General features: G+C 50.3%; 2 protein-coding genes across 5 annotated transcripts in view; both read left to right on the top strand.

Annotated features, from left to right (window-relative positions):
- The window catches only part of Trim63 (tripartite motif containing 63), a 41,756-nt gene extending 39,472 nt beyond the window's left edge, over positions 1-2,284 (top strand). For all 4 annotated transcript variants that reach the window (XM_078025644.1, XM_078025643.1, XM_078025642.1 and 1 more), the window contains 2 exons: positions 206-280; positions 1,716-2,284. In XM_078025644.1, the coding sequence (XP_077881770.1) occupies positions 206-280; positions 1,716-1,726 (86 nt within the window). In that variant the 3' untranslated portion in view covers positions 1,727-2,284. The remainder of the gene's footprint in view (positions 1-205; positions 281-1,715) is intronic.
- Positions 2,285-10,850: 8,566 nt separating this feature from the next.
- Positions 10,851-19,123, top strand: Slc30a2 (solute carrier family 30 member 2). Its single transcript, XM_005317630.5, has 8 exons — positions 10,851-11,458; positions 12,142-12,362; positions 13,105-13,251; positions 14,599-14,752; positions 15,264-15,441; positions 16,131-16,236; positions 17,321-17,455; positions 17,748-19,123. The coding sequence occupies exons 1-8, from the start codon at positions 11,409-11,411 to the stop codon at positions 17,891-17,893; spliced, it is 1,137 nt and encodes a 378-aa protein (XP_005317687.1). The 5' UTR covers positions 10,851-11,408; the 3' UTR covers positions 17,894-19,123.
- Positions 19,124-19,836: the final 713 nt, after the last annotated feature.

Genomic DNA, 19,836 nt, shown 5'->3' with positions numbered 1-19,836 from the left:
GGCCAACAGGGATAAACCCTGCAGCTGGAGGGGAGAAAAGAGTCCCCAGGAGGCAGGAACATGGAGGCCTGGCCTTGGGACAGGTTTCTGCGGCCTCCTGGTGGCCCTTGGAGCCGGGCAGGGGGAGAGGGCCTGCAGCCTGGCTGTTCCTGGCAGCTGGTCTGGGGAAGCAGCCCCATCCTAACACAGCTGGCCTCTGTCACAGATGAGGATGAGGAAGAGTTCACTGAGGAAGAGGAAGATCAGGGAGAGGAAGTGTCCACAGAAGGGAAGGAGGAAGGTAAGAACTCCAAGGGTCTCCATCCATTCCTTCCGTAACATCTCAGGTACCTACCGTTTGCACAGTGCCATGCCGGCATTGGGGGTGACACTTTGTCCTATTCCCAGTGTGTGTCTTAAACCCATGAAGGGCAAGGTTATTACTCTTTACCTTTAATGAGAAAACCAGCTACGCACAGTGGCGCACGCCTGTAATCCCAGAGACTCATGAGGCTGAGGCAGGAGGATCTCAGGGGCTGGGGATGTGGCTCAAGCAGTAGCGCGCTCGCCTGGCATGCGTGCGACCCGGGTTCGATCCTCAGCACCACATACAAAGATGTTGTGTCCGCGGATAACTAAAGGATAAATATTTAAAAAAAAAAAAAAAAAAAAAGGAGGATCTCAAGTCTGAGGCCAGCCTTAGTAATTTGCAATTTGGTGAGGCCCTCAGCAAATTAGCAAGACTCTATCTCAAAATAAAAAGATTTTTTTTAAATTAAACAAGGGCTGGAGATGTAGCTCAGTGGTAGAGTACCCCTGGGTTCAATTCCCAGTGCCAACAAACAAAAACCCAAATTATTCATCATAGAAAGTTTCCGTTTTATATGTAAGTGACCCTCCTCGGTGTAAAGCAATTCTACACAGAAAGGGAAAAGACAGGCCACTGAGGGAAAAGACAAGGGGCCTTAAGCCAGGCTAGGTCCTGAGATGTTTCATCAGGCAGCACAGGATTCAAAGTTTTTGAAAATTCATTGTTAACCTTTTAAAAATTACAGATTTATTTATTTTCTTTTTTGCAATACCTGTGATCAAACAGAAGGCCCCACACATGCTAGTGAGTGCTCTACCATGGAGCTATCCCCCAGCCCTTCTTAAGTTTTGAGCCAGGGTCTTGCTAAGCTGCTGAGGTTGGCCTTGAATTTGTGATCCTCCAGCCTCAGTCTCCCAAGTTGCTGGGATTACAGGTGTGCACCACTGCACTGGGCTCCACTTTGGTTTTAAAAGGAAGAGACCAGAAGGAAATGTGGTTTAATGGCTTTATTTCTAAGTCGCTGCTAGGTACTGGGTTCAGTCCTTAGCACTACAAAAAAAAAAAAAAAAAAAGGACTGGGGTTGTGGCTCAGTGGCAGAGCATTTGCCTAGCATGCCTGAGGCCCTGGTTTCGATCCTCAACACCACATAAAAATAAATAAGTAAGGGCTGAGGTTGTGGTTCAATGGTAGAGCGCGTGCCTCACATGTGTGAGGTACTGGGTTCAATTATCAGCACCACATATAAATAAAAAAAGATCCATCAACAACTAAAAAAATTTTTTTAAATAAATAAAATAAAGGTATTCTGTCCATCTACAACTCCAAAAAAATTAAAAATAATTGCTATATTTCTTAAGTTGCTACATTTCTTAAGCTCTGGGTCTGAATCCCTTTCTGACCAAGTGCCTCTTTTTAAAATTTCAGGACACCAATAAGGAGCTGGATGAGAGACCCTCTGGATGCAGAGAGACTGGGGAGGGGGGGCGGACCCACCTGCCTTGGTGACAGGCCCCGGGTGGGAGGGGTCGGGGCCCAGCTGCAATCGGGAGGTATGTCATCTCTGCTCAGAGAGCAGGGACTAGAGTAGGACCCCATCGCTGTGTCCAGCAGCCACTGAACCAGAATGGGAAACGTGCTTGAAACAATCACAAAGGATACTTTTCTACGTTGGTGCAAAATGAAATATTTTGTACATTTTTAAAATGTGATTTTTTTTTTCTTTTTGTACATACTTGTATATGTATGCCAATTTGGTGCTTTTTGTAAAGGAACTTTTGTATAACGCTTGATTGTCAGAAAGAGGGGGAGAAAGCCAGGCAGATGGAGCCACCCCCTTCCTTCCTTCATAGGGGAGGGGGGGCAGGGCAGCACTCAGGGGCCTAGGAAGGGGAAATGTACTGTATCTCAGGTCCCGTCCCCGCCGTGGTGGGGGTCTGAGTCCGTGTCCTGTGTTGTTTTAATAAATGCACAAGCTCTCTTCCTGTGATTACAAACCATCTGAGTTTTCTTTCATTCATCCTGTTTTCCCTAGGGAGTTCAGCGAGACTTATATCTCACCCAAGAAGGGGGTCTTTTGTGTGGTGGTGGTGGGGGGTCCATCAGTTTGGGCACTCAGGAAACTGGTTGTGAGACTTTGAAATTTGTTTTTACTGGGCAAGGATGGAGGATCCAGAGTTCAGCGTTCAGCACCTACCTCTTTCCCTCCAGGGCCTATTGTATTTTCACTGGGAAAGGATTTATTGGGGGAAGGATCGAGTTTGGGCTCCTATCCAGGGACTGTCTTGACACTGGGAAAGCATGTATTGAGAAAGGATCAATGTTATCAATGTTTTGCCATATTCCTCCCTCTTCCCAGGCCACCGTTTTGGGGGCTGTCATTTCTGAATCCTTCACTGGGGATTGAATCCAGGGACACTGAACCTGCCATCCTCCTGCCTCAACTTCCCAAGTAGCTGGGATTACAAGTGTGTGCCACTATTGAAGAAAGCTCAGTCCTTGTCCCCAATGCCAATCCAATAACAAGGATACGGTTTTGAGAAAAAGGAAAAAGAAGATGTATTTCTTTGCTAGCAAAGCAGAAACACAGGGGACTCCTGTCCCAAAGGCTGAGATTCTGCCCTTTAGTATAGGAACAGGGGGCTTTTCAAGAGGTGATTCAGAGAAAGTGAGATTAGAGAGGGGAGATCAGGAAGGAGATCAGAGAAAGAAGACGAGGGAGGAGAAAGCCAGGGAAGAGAAGTTTGGGAAAAAGAAAAAGTCAAGTGAGTTTCCAAGCAATGAGGGTTATAGTCAAAGCATCAAGTGAACCCCTGTTACACTACCACCCTGGTTGAAGAAGCATCTTTAAACCAGCATTTCCCAATGCGAGCTCCATGGAAAACTAGCCCTGAGGTGGTCCTTACAGAGGAGGTTTGATGTATTGTTGCTCTGGTTCACCAGAAAACAGGCCTGAGAAAAAGCCTGGGTTGTAGCCAGGCTCGGTGGCACACACCTGTAATCCCAGCGGCTTAGGAGGCTGAGGCAGGAGGATCGCAAGTTCAAAGCCAGCCTCAGCCACTCAGCAAGGACCTCCACAACTCAGTGTGACCCTGTCTGTATTTTCAAGTCCAAGGGTAAACAGAATAAAGGAAGATGGAAGTAAGGCAGATGGAGAGGCAAAAGCACACTGGCTGCATTACCAAGCTGGCCACAGCTTCACCAAAGCCCCGCTGTGGCTGTCTGAAAGCACCTAGAAGGTCACACAGAAGGCAGCAAATTCCAGCAGTTTGTGGGGGCAGGGAGGAGGAGGGGAGGTTTGTCGGCTGACTCCTTCCCATCTCCTGTTTCCTCTCCGAGTTGAAATTGGCTCCCTGCACTCCCAGGTTGCATCACGTGGCCCCCTAGTGGGCACCTCCATGGTCCAGTTGAGTTGGAACTCTGTACTGTCACTCCCCAGGGACCTGTAACTTCAAACTTTGTATATACTTGTCTATACCCTGCGGAATCTGTCCAGCCTTTTAGACACGCACATCACAATGGCAAGGTAAGGCCAGGAGCAGTCCTGCCTTAAAGGAAGCTGAGACCCTTAAGTGCTGCCTGATCTTGGTCTCATTACTTTTTTGGTGGATGGAATATTTAGCCCAGCAAGAACTAGGGAGTTCTTGGCTCACATGACTCCCCCAGAACTAGCACATGATTGAACTCCCTTTAGGAAAGCCCTAACCCTTCCCACCTCTGCCCACTTCCCTTCCAAGAGTTTTTCCTAAAGCTAACTTGGTCCCTAACTGGGAATTGCAAGGAATCAGATTTTGATCTCTTTTCTAGACCTTTCTCAATTTTTAATTTTTAGAAAATTGTGTAGCACACACATAAGTGCATAAAAGTAGTTATAAGGTTTAATGAAGCCCTGCATTACTACCACTCAGGCCAAGACAAAGAATCCTGCCAGCCCCCAGCACTGTCCTCCTGTCTCCCTCCAACGTAGCTGCTCCTTCTGCCTGAGGTTAGCCAGTGTCCTTTTTCAGGTAATCACTCACTTGCTTTTCTTGGTGGTTTTATCTCACAAAGTATCTTCCCACAGAAGACCAAAATAATTTGAAACCAGAAAGACAAAGCCTTCTGTACCATGAAATCACAAGAATCAGTATCATAACCTGGGTACATTCCGTCTCCAGATGGCCACTCCAGGTTACTGATTACATGGGAAGCAGGCACTGCAGTCTCATATCTTGTCACTTATGGGGGCGGGTGGAGGTCAGGCTAAGCTCTGAAGTCAGTTCCTTTAAATTCCAGGAAAAGCTGAGCGCGGTGGCTCACACCTGTAATCCCAGCGATCAGGGAGGCTGAGGCAGGAGGATGAAAAATTCATCGTCAGCCTCAGCAATTCAGTGAGGCCCTGTTTCAAAATAAAAAACAAAAAGGGTTGGGGATGTGGCTCTGTGATAAAGCGCCCCTAGGTTAAATCCCTAGTGGAAACAAAACCAAACACACTAAGGCTGTTTCTGTCCTGGCAAATTTGAATACTTCAAGCTGGTGATTTCGTTCTTTGTTGCTGTTCTGGTGTTTGGGATTGAATCCAGGACCTCGCCACATGCTCGGCAAGGCCTGAGCTTCATCCTAGCTCCTAAAGAAGGGTTCTTTATTATTATTATTATTATTAAGTTATAGTTTAACACAATCTCTTTATTTCACTTATTTATTTTTATGTGGTGCTGAGGATTGAACCCAGGGCCTCGCACGTGCTAGGTGAGCACTCTACCCCTGAGCCACAATCCCAGCCCCCTAAAAAAGGGGTCTTGATCTACAAACTTCCTTTAAGATCACCTTGCAAGAGAGGAAAGCTGGTTTGAGGGTTTTTTTCCCCAATGAATCTCAAATATAGTTCCATAGGCTGCTACATCAGAATCATCAGGAAAGGTTTCCCCCTCCCTAAACCTTTCATTATGGGAAATTTTTTAAATACTGAAAAGTAGAAAGAATAGTGTACCCCCATGGACCCACCATTTTCTTTTCAATTTTTTTTTTCTTTTCTTTTTTGGTACTGGGGAACTGAACCCAGGGGTGCTTTACCACTGAGCAACATTCCCCAGCCCTTTTTTCAATTTTTCAGACAGGGTTCGCTAAGTGGCTGAGGCTGGTCTCAAACTTGCGATTCTTAACATTCCTAATCGCTGAATTACAGGCATGCACCACTGTACCTGTCTGAAGTTTTTATTAATGAATTTTTTGGTTAGTTGAACTCTTGCAAATTGATTAAAATGCATTCTGAGGATACGCGGGTGGTGGGACTGTTGGGTGTGTGGGAGACTCCCCTTCTTGAAGAACTTCATGGAATCCCTTACCCTCCCCCTCCTCTCCAAAGGCCTCCAAGCCAAGAGCGCCAAATTCAAAGGTTTCCTCGACCAATCCCCATAGGACACTGTGTCCCCGTGGTGATCCCAGTCACCCTGCCAATCAGCACCCGCCACGTAAGCAACTCTTCTTTAGCCAAAGCTTATAAACACATTCTCTCTTCTGTGTCCTCTGCTCTCTTCCTCTTCTTTCTTTCCTCTCTCTACCCTTTCTTTATCTTTCTGCACCCCCCCCTCTCTACCTCTCCTTTGGGCAGCCCCCCAATAAAATCTCTTGGTTGACTCTCCGTCTCGGTGGAGTCACTGGCCTTTCAGGGACAACCTCGAACTCCATTTCTCCTGTTAGACTCTCACCACAGGGTTCTGACACCATGTGCGCAAACCCAGCAAGCAATTGATTCTGCAGGGGACACCAGCTGGGTGTCTACATAATTCAACTCTAATACTATCTACCTGGAGGACTTGGTCTCCCCCCACTTTAGGTGTCAGTCACAAGCCTCAGGTTGTTTTACTTGTGCTTCTGACCGACCGGCTATAAATCGGGGTTCCCAAACCCACTCCTTGAGTTTGATCACGGTGTTACTTAAAGCTCGATGACAATCCAAAGAAAAAGGTTCATTGCATTGCTGGCAAAGGAGGAACACTGGGGACTCCGGTCCCAAAGGCTGTGATCCCGCCTATCTACAGGCTTTTTTAGAAGTTGATTCAGAGAAAGTGAGATTGGGGAGGAGAGATTAGGGAGGAGAAGATCAGGGCGGATATTGTCCTTGAGCCCACACCCCCCACAGGAAGGAAGCAACACAGACTTTGGGGATGGCACCAGAAGATCGCAGAAATGACTACCTCCCCAATTAACAATGGAATTATAACTCCCGACAGAGAACTCGTGGAATGTAGGCTTTGAATCCCCAAAATTCACAGCCTCTGGGACGGGAGTCCCCTGTGCTTCCCCATTACTAACGAAGCAATAAACCTTCTTTCCCTTTTTCTTAAAACCGTGTTCTTGTTATTGCGTTGACATCAGAGACAAGGACTAAGCTTTGGGTAACAAAGAGACTCATAGGGCAAGGTGTGTGGGAAGGGGTTCCAAGTTTCCGTGCCCTCTCCAGGCACACCACCCTCCAGGAGTCTCCATGTGTTTGATTATCTGGAAACTTCCTGAACCCTGCCGTTTGTTTTTTTTGGTACCGGGAATTGAACTCAGGGGAACTCAGCCACTGAGCCACATCCCCAGCTCTATTTTGTGTTTTATTTAGACACAGGGTCTCACTGAGTTGCTTAGGGCCTCGCTTTTGGCTGACACTGGCTTTGAACTCGTGATCCTCCCATCTCAGCCTCCTGAGCCGCTGGGATTACAGGCCTGCGCCACTGCGCCCGGCTTCTTTGGGGGTTTTATGGAGACTCTGTGTTATGAGCATGATTAAAGCCTGGTCAGCCATGTAGAAATGTGGCTGAACAAAACAGTGTTGAAACCCGAGTTCTGAGGCGTGACTTGATTCCCCACTTCACCAATTTCCTTCTGGGTTCTTGTCTCGGAAATTTTGAAGATTACAATCCATGGACAATCATGGAAGGGAAGAGTGAAAGGAGCAGGATTCATTTAAGTGAGCAGAGACAGAACTCCCCTCAAGTGGGAGGGAGGGGTCCTATAGCAGAAAGACCCATTTTGATGTGCATTTTAGGAGGTGATATATATATATTATATTTAGGAGGTGATATATTGTAGAGCTTGGAGCAAAATCTGTGTAAAATAAGCACTGAAAAAGTATCTAGGCTGTGGCCTCCCTATAATTTCCATCCGGGTTCACCCCCACCTTCCTTTTTTCCATCCAGGAGACCTAGGAGTAGGCTGGAGGTGTTCCCACAGGGGAGCCTCAAGATATTTTACATTAGAAATAGGTCTTTGCTCGGTGCTCAGTAATAGTCTACCAGTTGGCTTCCAGGTGTGGTTCCTGTGTTTGAATAAGACTGACCATTGATATCTTTTATTTATTTATTTATTTATTTATTTAATATTTATTTTTCAGTTCTCGGCAGACACAACATCTTTGTTGGTATGTGGTGCTGAGGATCGAACCCGGGCCTCACGCAAGCCAGGCGAGCGCGCTACCGCTTGAGCCACATCCCCAGCCCCGATATCTTTTATTTTTTTTTAATTTTTATTTTTTTAATACTGGGGATTGAACTCTGAGGCACTTAACCCCTGAGTGACAACTCAAGCCCTTTTTTAAATTTTTGTATTTTGTTTAGAGACCGGATCTCCTGAGGGCCTTGGCCATTGATATTCTTATTCAGTGTGACCTGATGTAGTAGAGAAAACCTACTAGGCCTGTCAGTTTAGATTCTCAGTTTATCATTCCTTCCTCTAGGGCATGGGGCTGGACCTTCTGAGATAAAGTGGGTCTCACAACCTACTATCAGACAAGGGTGGGTCAGAGAATGTTTTTATTTATTGCCAGTTTTTGGACAGAAAGGTGAGGAGAGATTAGAGTTTCTGGTATGTGCCTGATGGAAGGAAAGTCCTAGTTTCTATGGTCTGTCTTGACAAGAGAGATGTGAGCCAGGAACAGTGGACAAAACCCAGAATATATGTATATCATATGCATCATGGAAGAGTAGTGACTTAAATCTACTGTAAATTTTTTTAATGAAATAAATATATGAGCATGCCTGTAGACCCAGGAACCCAGGAGGCTGAAGCCAGAGGTTCGTAAATTGGAGGCCAGTCTCAGCAATTTAGTGAGACCCTCAGTAATTTTTCAAAACAAACAAAACAAAAAAAGTCAAAAGAACTGGGTACTTAGCTCAGTGGAAATGACAGCGGTGCTCCTAATGTTTTGAATATAGCCCTTGCTGCTCTGCCACTGCAGCTTATTTTTTAAATGGACGTGATTCTTTCTCTTCCTCTCTAATCTCAGGGAAAACAGGATTACCTTTCTTCCCCCATTTTAGACATGTGTTCTTGAGAACACACCGACACAGGAACAAAGTAATCCAGATTTTTGGATGGCAACAAAAGATCTTAGAAATGACTATCTCTCAAATTAACAATGGGATGACAACTCCAGCAGAGAACACCTGGAAGGTGGCCTTTGAGTCACCTCTTTAAAAGCCTCCTGTTCCTGCTGATGGGCAGAATGACAGTCTCTGGGACTTCTTTTTCCTTTTCCTTAAAACCATGCCCTGGGTTTTGGACTGGCATGGGAACAAGAACTGAGTTTTGGGTAACAGTAAAGCGCCACTGAGTTCAATCCCCAGTGTCAGAAAGTGTGTGTGTGTGTGTGTGTGTGTGTGTGTGTGTGTGTGTGTAGAATTCGAATAAGACAAAAAATTTATTTTATTCTAGTATTGGGGATTGAATCCAGGGCCCTTTATAACTGACATCCATTCCAGCCTCCACCCCTTTAAAAATTATTCCAGGTGTTTTTTGGTTGTTGTTGTTTTTCTGGGTGTTTAACCACTGACACATCCTCAGTCCTTTTTAAAATATTTTATTTACAGACAGGGTCTTGCTGAGTTGTTTAGGGTCTTGCTAAATTGCTGAGGCTGGCTTTGAATTGAGGATCTATCATCCTGCCTCAGCTTTCCAAGCTGCTGGGATTATAGGCTTGTGCCCCTCTGAGCCCTTTTTATTTTATTTATTTATTTTATTTATTTTTTTATGGTGCTGGGGGTTGAACCCAGGGCCTTGTGCATGTAAGCCAAGCACTCTACCAACGGAGGTATATCCCCAGCTCTAGCCCTTTTTATTTTGAGACAGGATCTCATTAAGTCACTTAGGGCCTTGCTAAGAGGCTGGCTTTGAACTTGTGATCCTCCCATTGGACTTCTCCAGTTTTTGGGATTATAGGCATGCACTACCATCCTGGCCAGCATCCTAGCTGTTTTTTAAAATTTCATTTTGAGACAGAATCTCACTAAGTTGCTGAGAGTGGCCTTGAACTTGAGATCCTCCTGTCTCAGCAGCCAGCCTCAGAAGAGAATAAGGCAAAAAAAAAAAAAAAAAAAAAAAAAATTCCAGCCTCTAGAGGACCTGAGATTACAGGGGTGTTCCACCAAGCCCAGATGATTGACATTCCCTAACTTTTTTAGAGTCTTTAATTATGTCTTTAATGTAAATCCCTGGCAGTAGGGCTGTAGGTGAACATTTTTAATTGATGGTTTTGATATAGAGCTGAGCTAAAATGTAACAAGTACTAAACTCATTTCTGTTCTCAAAGAGTTTATAATCTAGTGAGGATGTAACCGAAAGCTTGGTCCTTGTCCTGGATGCCAATCCAGTAAAGAAGACAAGGTCTTGAGAAAAAAGGAAAAGGTTTTATTGCTTGGCTAGCAAAGGAGAAACACAGGGGACTCCTGTCCCAAAGACTGCGATTCTGCCTATCCACAGGAACAGGGGGCTTTTGTAGAGGTGATTCAGAGAAGGTGAGATTGGGGAGGGGAGATCAGGAAGGAGAAGGTTAGGGAGAAAAGATTAAGGAGAAATTTAGGGAAGATTGGGAAAAAGGAAAAAAACATGTAAGTTTCAAAGCAACAAGGCATCAACCAGGAGACAGGTGATTACCTGTCTGAGATGACCTGCAAGACTTTATACAGGGGACCTCAAATTTTACTATGCAGAAACCAATTCCCATGGCCTCGGAAGGGGGCTCTCTATGTAGGAAGAGCTTGTTGGTGACCTGATTGGCAGGGAAGTAACCAGCAAGAAATCCTTTCTACATAGAGAGCCCCCGGAGGCCAGCATGGGGGCCGCGGATTGACTGTAGTAGGGCACTGCCTTAAGTGTGCGTAAGCGGGTAGGACACCCAGGCACAGGCAGACGGTATCACCATGCTTGGCCCCTTCTGCCAGCATCGTCCAGGAGTTTGTCCGTCTTTCCGGGGGCCTCATGAGGGGCTGGTGTTTGTGGTGTCAGTTCTGCCCAAGTGGCCCTTGTTAAGGAACCTGACTCACATCTGTGGTCGCCCGAGCAGATACTCTTGGTAGGGTTGGAGGTACAGCCGTTCACTTCGGATTCTAATCAGTGCGCGTTCAGAGTGGCTGAACTGAGCCGGGCGGGGCGGTGCACGCCCGTCACCTCCGAGACTCGGAGCCTGAGGCGGGAGGATGCAGGTTCAAAGGCAGCCTCTCCAATTTGGCAGCATACTCCGCCCTCAGGATTAGCCCCCGCCCGAGTGGGAGGGAAAAAACATACACACGACCTCAGGGGAACACCCTCCCTCGAGGGGAAAAAATGATAAATCCTGGGGAGACATGACCTGAGCCCCAGGACCATTCCTGCTCTCTGAGCAACCCGAGTGGATTTCTAGAAACAAGGACCCCATAACTTTCTCGAGGGGCGGAAGAGTGCGCGCAGCGGTCACCTAGTCTTAGCTTAGCAACACCAAGCAGCCGCGTGGCGATTAGCCTCTAGGATCTTTGGTAGCAGTCAAGGCGGCTCCTGGGGGCCCACGGGCGCCGGGGGCCCTTGCTCCAGGCAGCGCCGCGAAGCCTTTGCAGCCGGCCCCTCCCCCTCCCCGCCGGTTTTGCACACGACGCGCGGAGGGCTGCTTCACACGGGTTGGCAAGGGCCGGGGATAAAGCCGGCGGGCCGGCGCGGGGCTCAGCGACTGGCCCAGAGACCTAGAGTGCTGGGCGCACCGAGCAAGAGCGGCAGCTGCAGGGGACAGTCGGCACAGCGGCGGCCGGGACCTCGTGACAGGTGGGAGTGTGCGGTGCGGCCAAGAACTCCGCGCGCAACCTCTAGGGCGCACGGCTTAAGGACCCGCTTCGGGACGCGCAGGTCCCCATGGACACCGTGGAGAAGCAGCACCTGTTGGAATGCAGGCGCGGAATCCAGTAAGGCGGGAACCGGGGGAGAAAGGGAATTCGGGCGGCGTCAGACGCGCCTCCTCCTTGGCCATCCCGGCTGTGGTTGGTTTCGTCGGAGGCCGAACCGGGACCACGCGGGAGGGTGGAGTGAGGCCTGGGGAAAAGACGGTGATCCTGTGGCCCCAGGGATCGCTTCTCCTGGGAGAGTTCTGTACTACCCGACCCTTGCCTCTCCTGGTGGGGGAAGGTAGCGGGATGCCTGGGGCTCCACCTCCAGTCCAGCACTTTGCCCCGGGGCAGGCCCGCTGTGAGCCCGCCCTGCGTTCCCCAGTAGGTCAGGGAGGGGGAGGCTCTGCTCCTCTCTCTGAGACCTAGCTCCGTTCTCTCGTCGATTGACTGGACAGCCTGCCCCTTGGCCGGTTCCCAGAGTCACTCCAACACGCTTTGGAAAGGATGAGGGAGGGATCACGCCCATTCACCCCACCACCCCCCCCCCAGGGCCCCTAGACTCCCATTCCCTTAGCATCTTCCTCTGAACTCGGCCTTCCTACCTTTTGGCCAGGGACTGCTGAACTTGGGAATGTTCTAGCTGGTCTTCCCTTGGACACATGGGAACACCAAGGCCTCACAGAGAGATGGGACTGGAGTCAGCCCTCCTTGCTCCCATCATCTCCCTGCTGAGTGATTTCTCTCCCTTCCTCCCTGGCCAGGAAATACATAGGATCTCTGTGGCGGGAGGGGAGTGGATGGATCTCTCTCCCCGAGCCTGGCCTGAACTTTCAGACTGTCGATCTGGTCGCTGGGAGCAACCATTACTGCCATGCTCAGAAGGGTCCTGACAGCCACTGTGACCCCAAGAAGGAGAAGGCCCGGTGCCAGCTCTACGTGGCCTCTGCCATCTGCTTGGTGTTCATGATTGGAGAAGTCATTGGTAAGGACTTTTGGGCTCGCCAAATGAAGTAGGCTAGGGGGCTGCCTGGATGTTCCCTGTATTACCATAGCCCCAGGTGCTGTGCACTGATGAGCTAAGTCCTCTATATGCACGTCATCTCATGTGCCCCTAGGGCAACCCCTAGGGCAACCTAGACCTACAGTGCTTGCTGTTATTCTCCTTATTATTTTACAGGTGATGAAACTGAGGCATGTTAAGGTTAAGTAATCTTTCAAAGATCACTCACATCTAGTAGATAGGGAAGGTCTGAATTCCTAGAAGGAAAGAACATGTACTGATTACCTATTATGCTTTCCAGGTCTTATCTAAACTTGATTTTATCTAAACTTGAACTTATCTAAACTTGAGAGAGAGAGAGAATTTTTTTTAATATTTATTTTTTTAGTTCGGCGGACACAACATCTTGTTTGTATGTGTTGCTGAGGATCAAACCCGGGCCACACGCATGCCAGGGGAGTGCGCTACCACTTGAGCCACATCCCAGCCCTAAACTCGATTTTCACCTTGACCCTTCAAGTACATGTTGTTAACCCTTTTCACAGACAGTGGAAGTCCAGGCTCAGAGTGTAAATCCCTTGCTCTTGGTTGTACAGCTGATGGGTGGAGAGGCCATTGAACTCAGTGTCTTCTTCCAGAACCTGTGGGTCTCCCCTGCTGCACACAGTCTAGGGAGTTGGCTCTTTGGTGAACTGATAAGGACCTCCTGACCTTGCCCTTGCAGGGGGATACCTGGCGCACAGCCTGGCCATCATGACAGATGCAGCCCACCTGCTCACTGACTTTGCCAGCATGCTCATCAGCCTCTTTTCTCTATGGATGTCCTCCCGACCAGCCACCAAGACCATGAACTTCGGCTGGCAGCGAGCTGGTGAGGACCCCTGTTGGGCTGGAGATGGGGTTGAGGGGGGGTGGGTCAGAACAGGGGTTCTTAAGGTGGATTGGATCCCTGAGTAAGGTCAGGAGGGTGACTTGGGTAGGCAAAGAAGCTGTCAACCTTAGGTGGCCTCTGTCCTCTGAGAACTCCCAGTCTGATGGAGTAGCCCCGGTTCCAGTTCATCCAGGAACTCCTAGTCTTCAGGGAAGCAAAGTTCACCTTCTGAAGGAAGCAGTGGCTCAGGAACCCCAAGAACAAATGACAATGGCATTAACACTGCACATAACTCCATGGATCAACTCTGGGGGGAGGGTAGGTTAGCAAAGCCTGCTGGGAGACACTGGCTTTAAACTCCCCCTTCACTTCCCACCAGCCTCGTCATTTTCCTCCTCATGGGGGATGGCCCAGCCTCTCCTCTCGGAAGCTGCCCTAACAAAAGGAATATATTTTAATAAATCAGTTTCTTTCCATGTAAAACAAACAAGTCTGACCCAGGGGAGGCCCCACCACCCCCTAGTACTGGGGATTGAACCCAGGGCACTCAACCACAGAGCCACATCCCCAGCCCTTTTTATTTTTTGGGGGGAGCCGGGGTCTCATTAAATTACTTAGGGCCCCCTTAAATTGCTAAGGCTGGCCTCAAACTTGAGACCTTCTTGTCTCAGCCTCCCGAGTCACTGGTGTTGCAAATGTGAGCCACCCTGCTAAGCTTCCAGATGAAGTCTATTTTTTTTTTGGTACTGCGAATTGAGCTCAAGGGAACTTAACCACTGAGCCACATTCCCAGCCCTATTTTGTATTTGAGACAAGGTCTCACTGAGTTGCTCAGTACCCTCACTGTTGCTGAGTCTGGCTTTGAACTCGCAATCCTCCTGTCTCAGCCTCCCCGGCCGCTGGGATTACAAACCTGCTCCACCGTGCTGGCCCCGATGAATTCTTAATCTCCTTCTGACTCTCATGTTATAGTCAGGGATGATGGTGCATATTCTGTCTCGACCTAGTTACTTGGGAGATTGAGCAGGGGGATCACAAGTCTGAGGCCAACTGGGCAATTTAGCAAGACCCTATCTCAAAATAAAGTTGTAAAAGTGCTGAGGGTGTAGCTCAGTGGAAGTGCCAGTCTAGCAGGTGTGAGGCTCTGGGTTCCACCCCTCAGTACCACAAATGGCTCTGACATTCTCAGATATGTGAGTGGTTGGGAAAGGTGCCAGCCACCCCTTCTGAGAAGCCCAGGCGAATCCAGGCAGAGGGGAGGGGAGGGGAGAGCATGGAGGTGGGGGAGCCCCCCTCAGCTATAGGGCTCTGTGCTTAGGTGGCTTTGGGGTGTGGGTTCTTCTCCAGAGATCCTGGGAGCCCTGGTCTCTGTGCTGTCCATCTGGGTCGTGACTGGGGTGCTGGTGTACCTGGCTGTGGAGCGACTCATCTCTGGGAACTATGAGATCGAAGGGGGGACCATGCTGATCACGTCGGGCTGTGCTGTGGCTGTGAACATCATGTGAGTGTGGCCCCGATTCCCCACTGGTGGCCCTTTCTCACACTGTACCTTTGTTCTTGGAAGAAGGAGGCCATGTCACAATTGACCTGCAGTGGGGAGGGATAAGTCTGGTTGCCGCAGATGTCCCTACAGACATAATCCGGGTCGTTTTTTCAAGCGGACGTGGCTGAATTGGTCTCCGTGGGAGCAGTATTGTGTAGAGCAAAGGAGTGTCATTTGGGCTCCCTCCGTTGTGCAGTGGCCTCGGTTTCCCCATTTGTGACATGCGTGAACTGGATGACTTGTGCATGCCCTCCTGCTCTGAGCTCTGTCAGTGGGCATCACCATGCCCAGGCTCAGCCTGGCATTGGAGCTGAGCCCTTTCTCCTGTGGCTCAGAACCAAGACCACACGGGCTGGGCTCTCACTTGGCCAGAGTGTGGGGGCTTGACATTTTTGCCCCACAGATTTGGGTGATTTGAAGTGCCTGCTGCTACCTTAGTGATCCCTGGGCTTTGTCTCCACTTTTGTAGAATGGGGTTGACCCTTCACCAGTCTGGCCACGGGCACAGTCACAGCCACGGACACAGCCATGAAGACACCAGCCAGCAGCAAGAGAACCCCAGTGTCCGAGCTGCCTTCATCCATGTGATTGGGGACTTTTTGCAGAGCTTGGGTGTCCTGGTTGCAGCTTTTATTCTATATTTCAAGGTCAGAGATGGGGACAGGAAGGAGGGTGGGGCTAGGGCCAGGGAGTGTAGATCACCAGGAGCTTCTCTCTGCACATGCGCTTTCTAGATTCTAACATCTTCCTAGCTCGGGGCAAAAGGCTGGGGAGAGGGAAGGAATGGTTATCCAACATCTACCAAGAATCATCACCTCTGGTCTTCACACAACCCTGAGGGTGGGTGGTAGTGTTTTATGCAGCTCAGAAAGGTTTGGTGACTTGCACAGTGTCACACAGCTGGTTAGTTGTGGACTTGGGACTGTGTTGCCTGTGCATTACCCATCACAGAGGGAGTGAGGTGCTGTGGAAAGGCCAGGCATTTTATTTGAACCGTGTTATGCCGAGTGAGTTGCTTGCTCTCCCTGAGTCTTAATTTCCCCATCTGTAATATGCGGGTGGTGGACCAGATGCCTGAGATTTTTTTTTTTTTTGGAAACTTTGCCTATGTCTCAGCCCCTCAAGGAAGGATGAGTAGGAAGGGCTTGGGCCTCACCCTGTGCTGTGATCTCTCCTGCCTGTTCTGGAATAAAAAGGAGAAACTAAATAAAAGCAGGGCCAGGATGAGGCTCACTCCATCCTACAGAGGGAGCCCCTCTCCCTGACGTGCCGGTGGGGGGAAAGGGAAGCTGAGCTAGTGACTGAACCCCGAGTCTGCCTTCTGCTTCTCCTGTAGCCAGAGTACAAGTATGTGGACCCCATCTGTACCTTCCTCTTCTCCCTCCTGGTCCTGGGAACGACCTTGACCATCCTGAGAGATGTGATCCTGGTGCTGATGGAAGGTAACATGGACTCTGGACTTTCTTTTGGCCTGTGGCTCTCAAGCTCTGTCCGTCTACACAGGGTGTGGGTGGGGCTTCTGCACACCAGCAGGGAGCCCAGATCTGCATTTGCTGGAAAACCTCCTGGGGCCCCAGGTTGATCTTGGCCTCAGCTGAGCCCTAAGGTATGCCAGTTCCTGGAACTGTCCCCAGCCCAAGTGTGCCTCCTTCCCTGCTGGGCATGGCCTCTGCCTACCCAGGTGGCTTCTGGGTGGTGTCTGGTAGCACCTGGAGTTCCCACAGACCCTAGGCAGCCCTCCATCTCTAGTTACCCTCCCACAGGAAGTGGGGTCAGATTGTGCTCCCATGGCACAGGGGACAGACTGAAGCTCAGAAGGGGATGGTCAACCTGGGACAGTTACTGAGCACACCCTGTTGCAGGCCCTTCCTGCAGCATCACAGGGCCCAAACCATGCTCCTGTCCTGAAGTGGAGCTGCCCTGAATTACCATCTTATTCACCTTGGCTTTCTTGTGCTTTATGGCTTTGGGTCCTAGGCCAAGGTCACAGGTTTGGACTTTAATGGGTGCTGGGCTGGGGTCAGCAGGAGAATGTGACTTCAGGTCAGAACTTTTCTTTTTTACCCCCATTAAAAAACAAGCAATTGTTAGTCAGGCACAGTGGTGCACTTCTGTAATCCTAGCGGCTTGGGAGGCTGAGGCAGGAGGGTCTCAAGTTCAAAGTCAGTCTCAACAACTTAGCAAGTCTTTAGCGAGACCCTGTCTCCAAAATAAATAAATAAATAAAGGGCTGAGAATGTGGCTCAATCCCCAGTACCAAAATAAAAACATAAAACACTGATTGAGCACCTGCTATGCCCCAGGCACTGTTCTGGTGGTGAACAAAAAGGATGGTTCTACTCTAGAGGAGGAAATGAATTAACAAGATTATTTCAGATGATGTGGGAGCAGGAAGGCGGCAGGCGGCGTGACAGTTTGGGGAGGTGGTGGCAGCCCCAGGCCAAGGAGACCCCCTCAGAGGAGAGGGCACTTGAAGAGCAGGGTAGGAGGGCAATTTCCTTGAGCCTCTGTCCCTGCCGTCCTCAGGGACTCCCAAGGGTGTGGACTTCACGGCGGTACGTGACCTGCTCCTATCGGTGGAGGGGGTGGAAGCCCTGCACAGCCTGCATATCTGGGCACTGACCGTGACCCAGCCCGTGCTGTCTGTTCACATTGCCATTGGTGAGTGGTGGGGACCCGAGGCGGGGCGAGGGGAGGCAGCCAGGGGCTGGGAGTACTTGATGCACATTACTCATTTGGTCATCATGATCTCATTTATCCTTGGAAAAAAAAAAAAAAAAGCAAAAAACTGAGGCTGGGGGTCAAGTCCTCCTCGCCCTGGCCCCTGCTTTCAGACTTGGTCTCTCTCGTGTTCATGATCAGCCTGTCCTGTTCTGCTGGGGTTAGCATGACATGGGGCTCCTGATCCTGCAAGGCCAAGCACTGAGTCTCCCTCGGTCGTCTCTTCCTCCAGCTCAGAACGCAGACGCCCAGGCGGTTCTGAAGGCGGCCAGCACCTGTCTCCAGGGGAAATTCAACTTCCACACCATGACCATTCAGATCGAGGACTACTCTGAGGACATGAAGGACTGTCAGGCGTGCCAAGGCCCCTCGGATTGACTGCCCAGCCAGGCACCAGCTGAAGCATGGCCAGGACTTGCAGGTGGCTGGACCCAATGTCCCACAGCCTCCACCAGGACTCTGCCTACCCACTTTATAATGAACCAGGTTTATAATGCCTCTTTCTGCTCCGGGTTCAGCATGGAGCCCTGCCTACCGCAGCGGTGGGCCTCTTCCTGGCCTCCCCTGTTTACAACAGCCAGCGCCTGGGTGGGGACTCAGCTGATGTAAAGCCAGTTTAACCAGGCTTTACCCAGGGTCAGCTCCGGAGCTCTGTGTTCTTCAGAGCTGACACCCATAGTGGGGAGGCATCGAGGTACAGCCTGGGACAGCAAAGGGGAGACTGGCCTCAGGGTGTCCTCACTGACCTGCGTCTCCCACCTGCATGATTGGCCTTTGCCTATGAACCTATCAGAAGCCCCGGAACAGAACCTCTACCTCCACCATCGCCATGACAATACGGTTTAAGGCCAGGGGATGGGGGACTTGCGAGAGTTCCCTGAGGTGGGAAGCCAGGGGCCATCTTGAGTCCTGTCTGGGCCTTAGTCATGTGTGCTTCCCTTCCTGGAGGGGGAGACTTCTTACTAGGTAAGAACCTGATGGGTTGTATCTTTCCTTATTTCCTAACCCGGGAAGCTGTGCCAACACAGGAAGCCTTGCCTCAGGTGGGGGCAGGCCTGCACAGCCCCAGGGCCACTTCTCTTGCCCTGATATACAGGCTGTGCAAGGACTGCCAAGCCCGAACTCATGAGTGAGCCTTTTCTATGGCCTGCATGTGCAGCCCAGGGCCCTGGCTTCCTGGGGCTTGTGCATGAACAATTCTAACTTAGGGGCTGGGTGTGTTTACAAGATATAAGAGGGGAGACCTGTCCCCAGTCCCACAGAGTCAACACACTAGGGAACCTCAGGGCCTAATGTCTACCACTGCCACCATGAGCAGATGACCTGGGCAAGTGGGCCTCTCAATGCCTCTTGTCTGGAGACCAAGAATGTAACACCTACCTCACAGGCTTGTTGTGAGGACAGTCTGCCAAGCACCAGCGGTTGTTGGTGAGTAGTTCCCTTCATCCTCCTGGAAAGGGGACTTTGCAGTCTGAGGCTGCTTGCCAGCCTCCCTAGGGGTAGAACTGAGCTCCTGTCCTGCCCACTGTGTGTATGGGGGGGAGGGCTGGTCAACTACTTGCCCCTCTGAGCCTCTCCCCATTAATAAAACGACTTCTTTGTGCCTTTCTTCTGGTGATGTAGTTCAGGGGGTCCTTCAACCCCTCAGTATCTGTGGGATCAGGGTTGGCCTGGAAGTAGGGGCCACTGTTTGTAGCTGTTGCAGTTGACTCTAGTCTCAGAGGGCCCACTCTTCAACTCCTGCAGGCCCCAGCAAACTGGATCCTGGGCTTCACTGTATACCAAGTCCTTACACCCCTCTTGAGAGACAGGCATTGCTGTCCTCCATTTTTAGAGAGACTGAGTCACTTTCTTGAAGTCACACAGCCAGTATGAGGCAGGTCTAGGATTTCTGCCTCTATTCCCTAGACCACCACTATGGCAGGGGGTGGGGACATGCCCTGAGTTGCATGCTGGTACAGTATGTGCCCCTGAAGCCAGCAGTGCCCTCCCCACAGGTACAGCCATGCCAAGGCAGTTCAGCGTCCTGGGTACAGAAGCCAACACTGGAAAGGTGCCTCTCCCCTGGCTGGGCCCCTGCTGGGAGCCTTCCCCATTCCTGGAAGCTTGCCTGGGTCACAGCTGTGTGCTTTCTCACCCACCCTCAACTGTTCTTGACCCTGGGCCAGACTGCCAGCCTCCCCAACCCCCACTTAGTTTCCAGACCTTTTCCACCCCAAGCACCTGACAGTCTCCCAAGGGACAGCCCACTCTGCAGGCCCAGCTGTGACAGGCCCCAGGGAGCACCTACGTCATCCAGAGGTCGAGCTGAAGGTTGGGGG

The sequence above is a fragment of the Ictidomys tridecemlineatus genome, chromosome 11 (assembly GCF_052094955.1).
Source record: "Ictidomys tridecemlineatus isolate mIctTri1 chromosome 11, mIctTri1.hap1, whole genome shotgun sequence".
In the NCBI taxonomy this organism is placed as follows: Eukaryota; Metazoa; Chordata; class Mammalia; order Rodentia; family Sciuridae; genus Ictidomys; species Ictidomys tridecemlineatus.
This window is presented reverse-complemented; position numbering and strand designations above follow the sequence as displayed.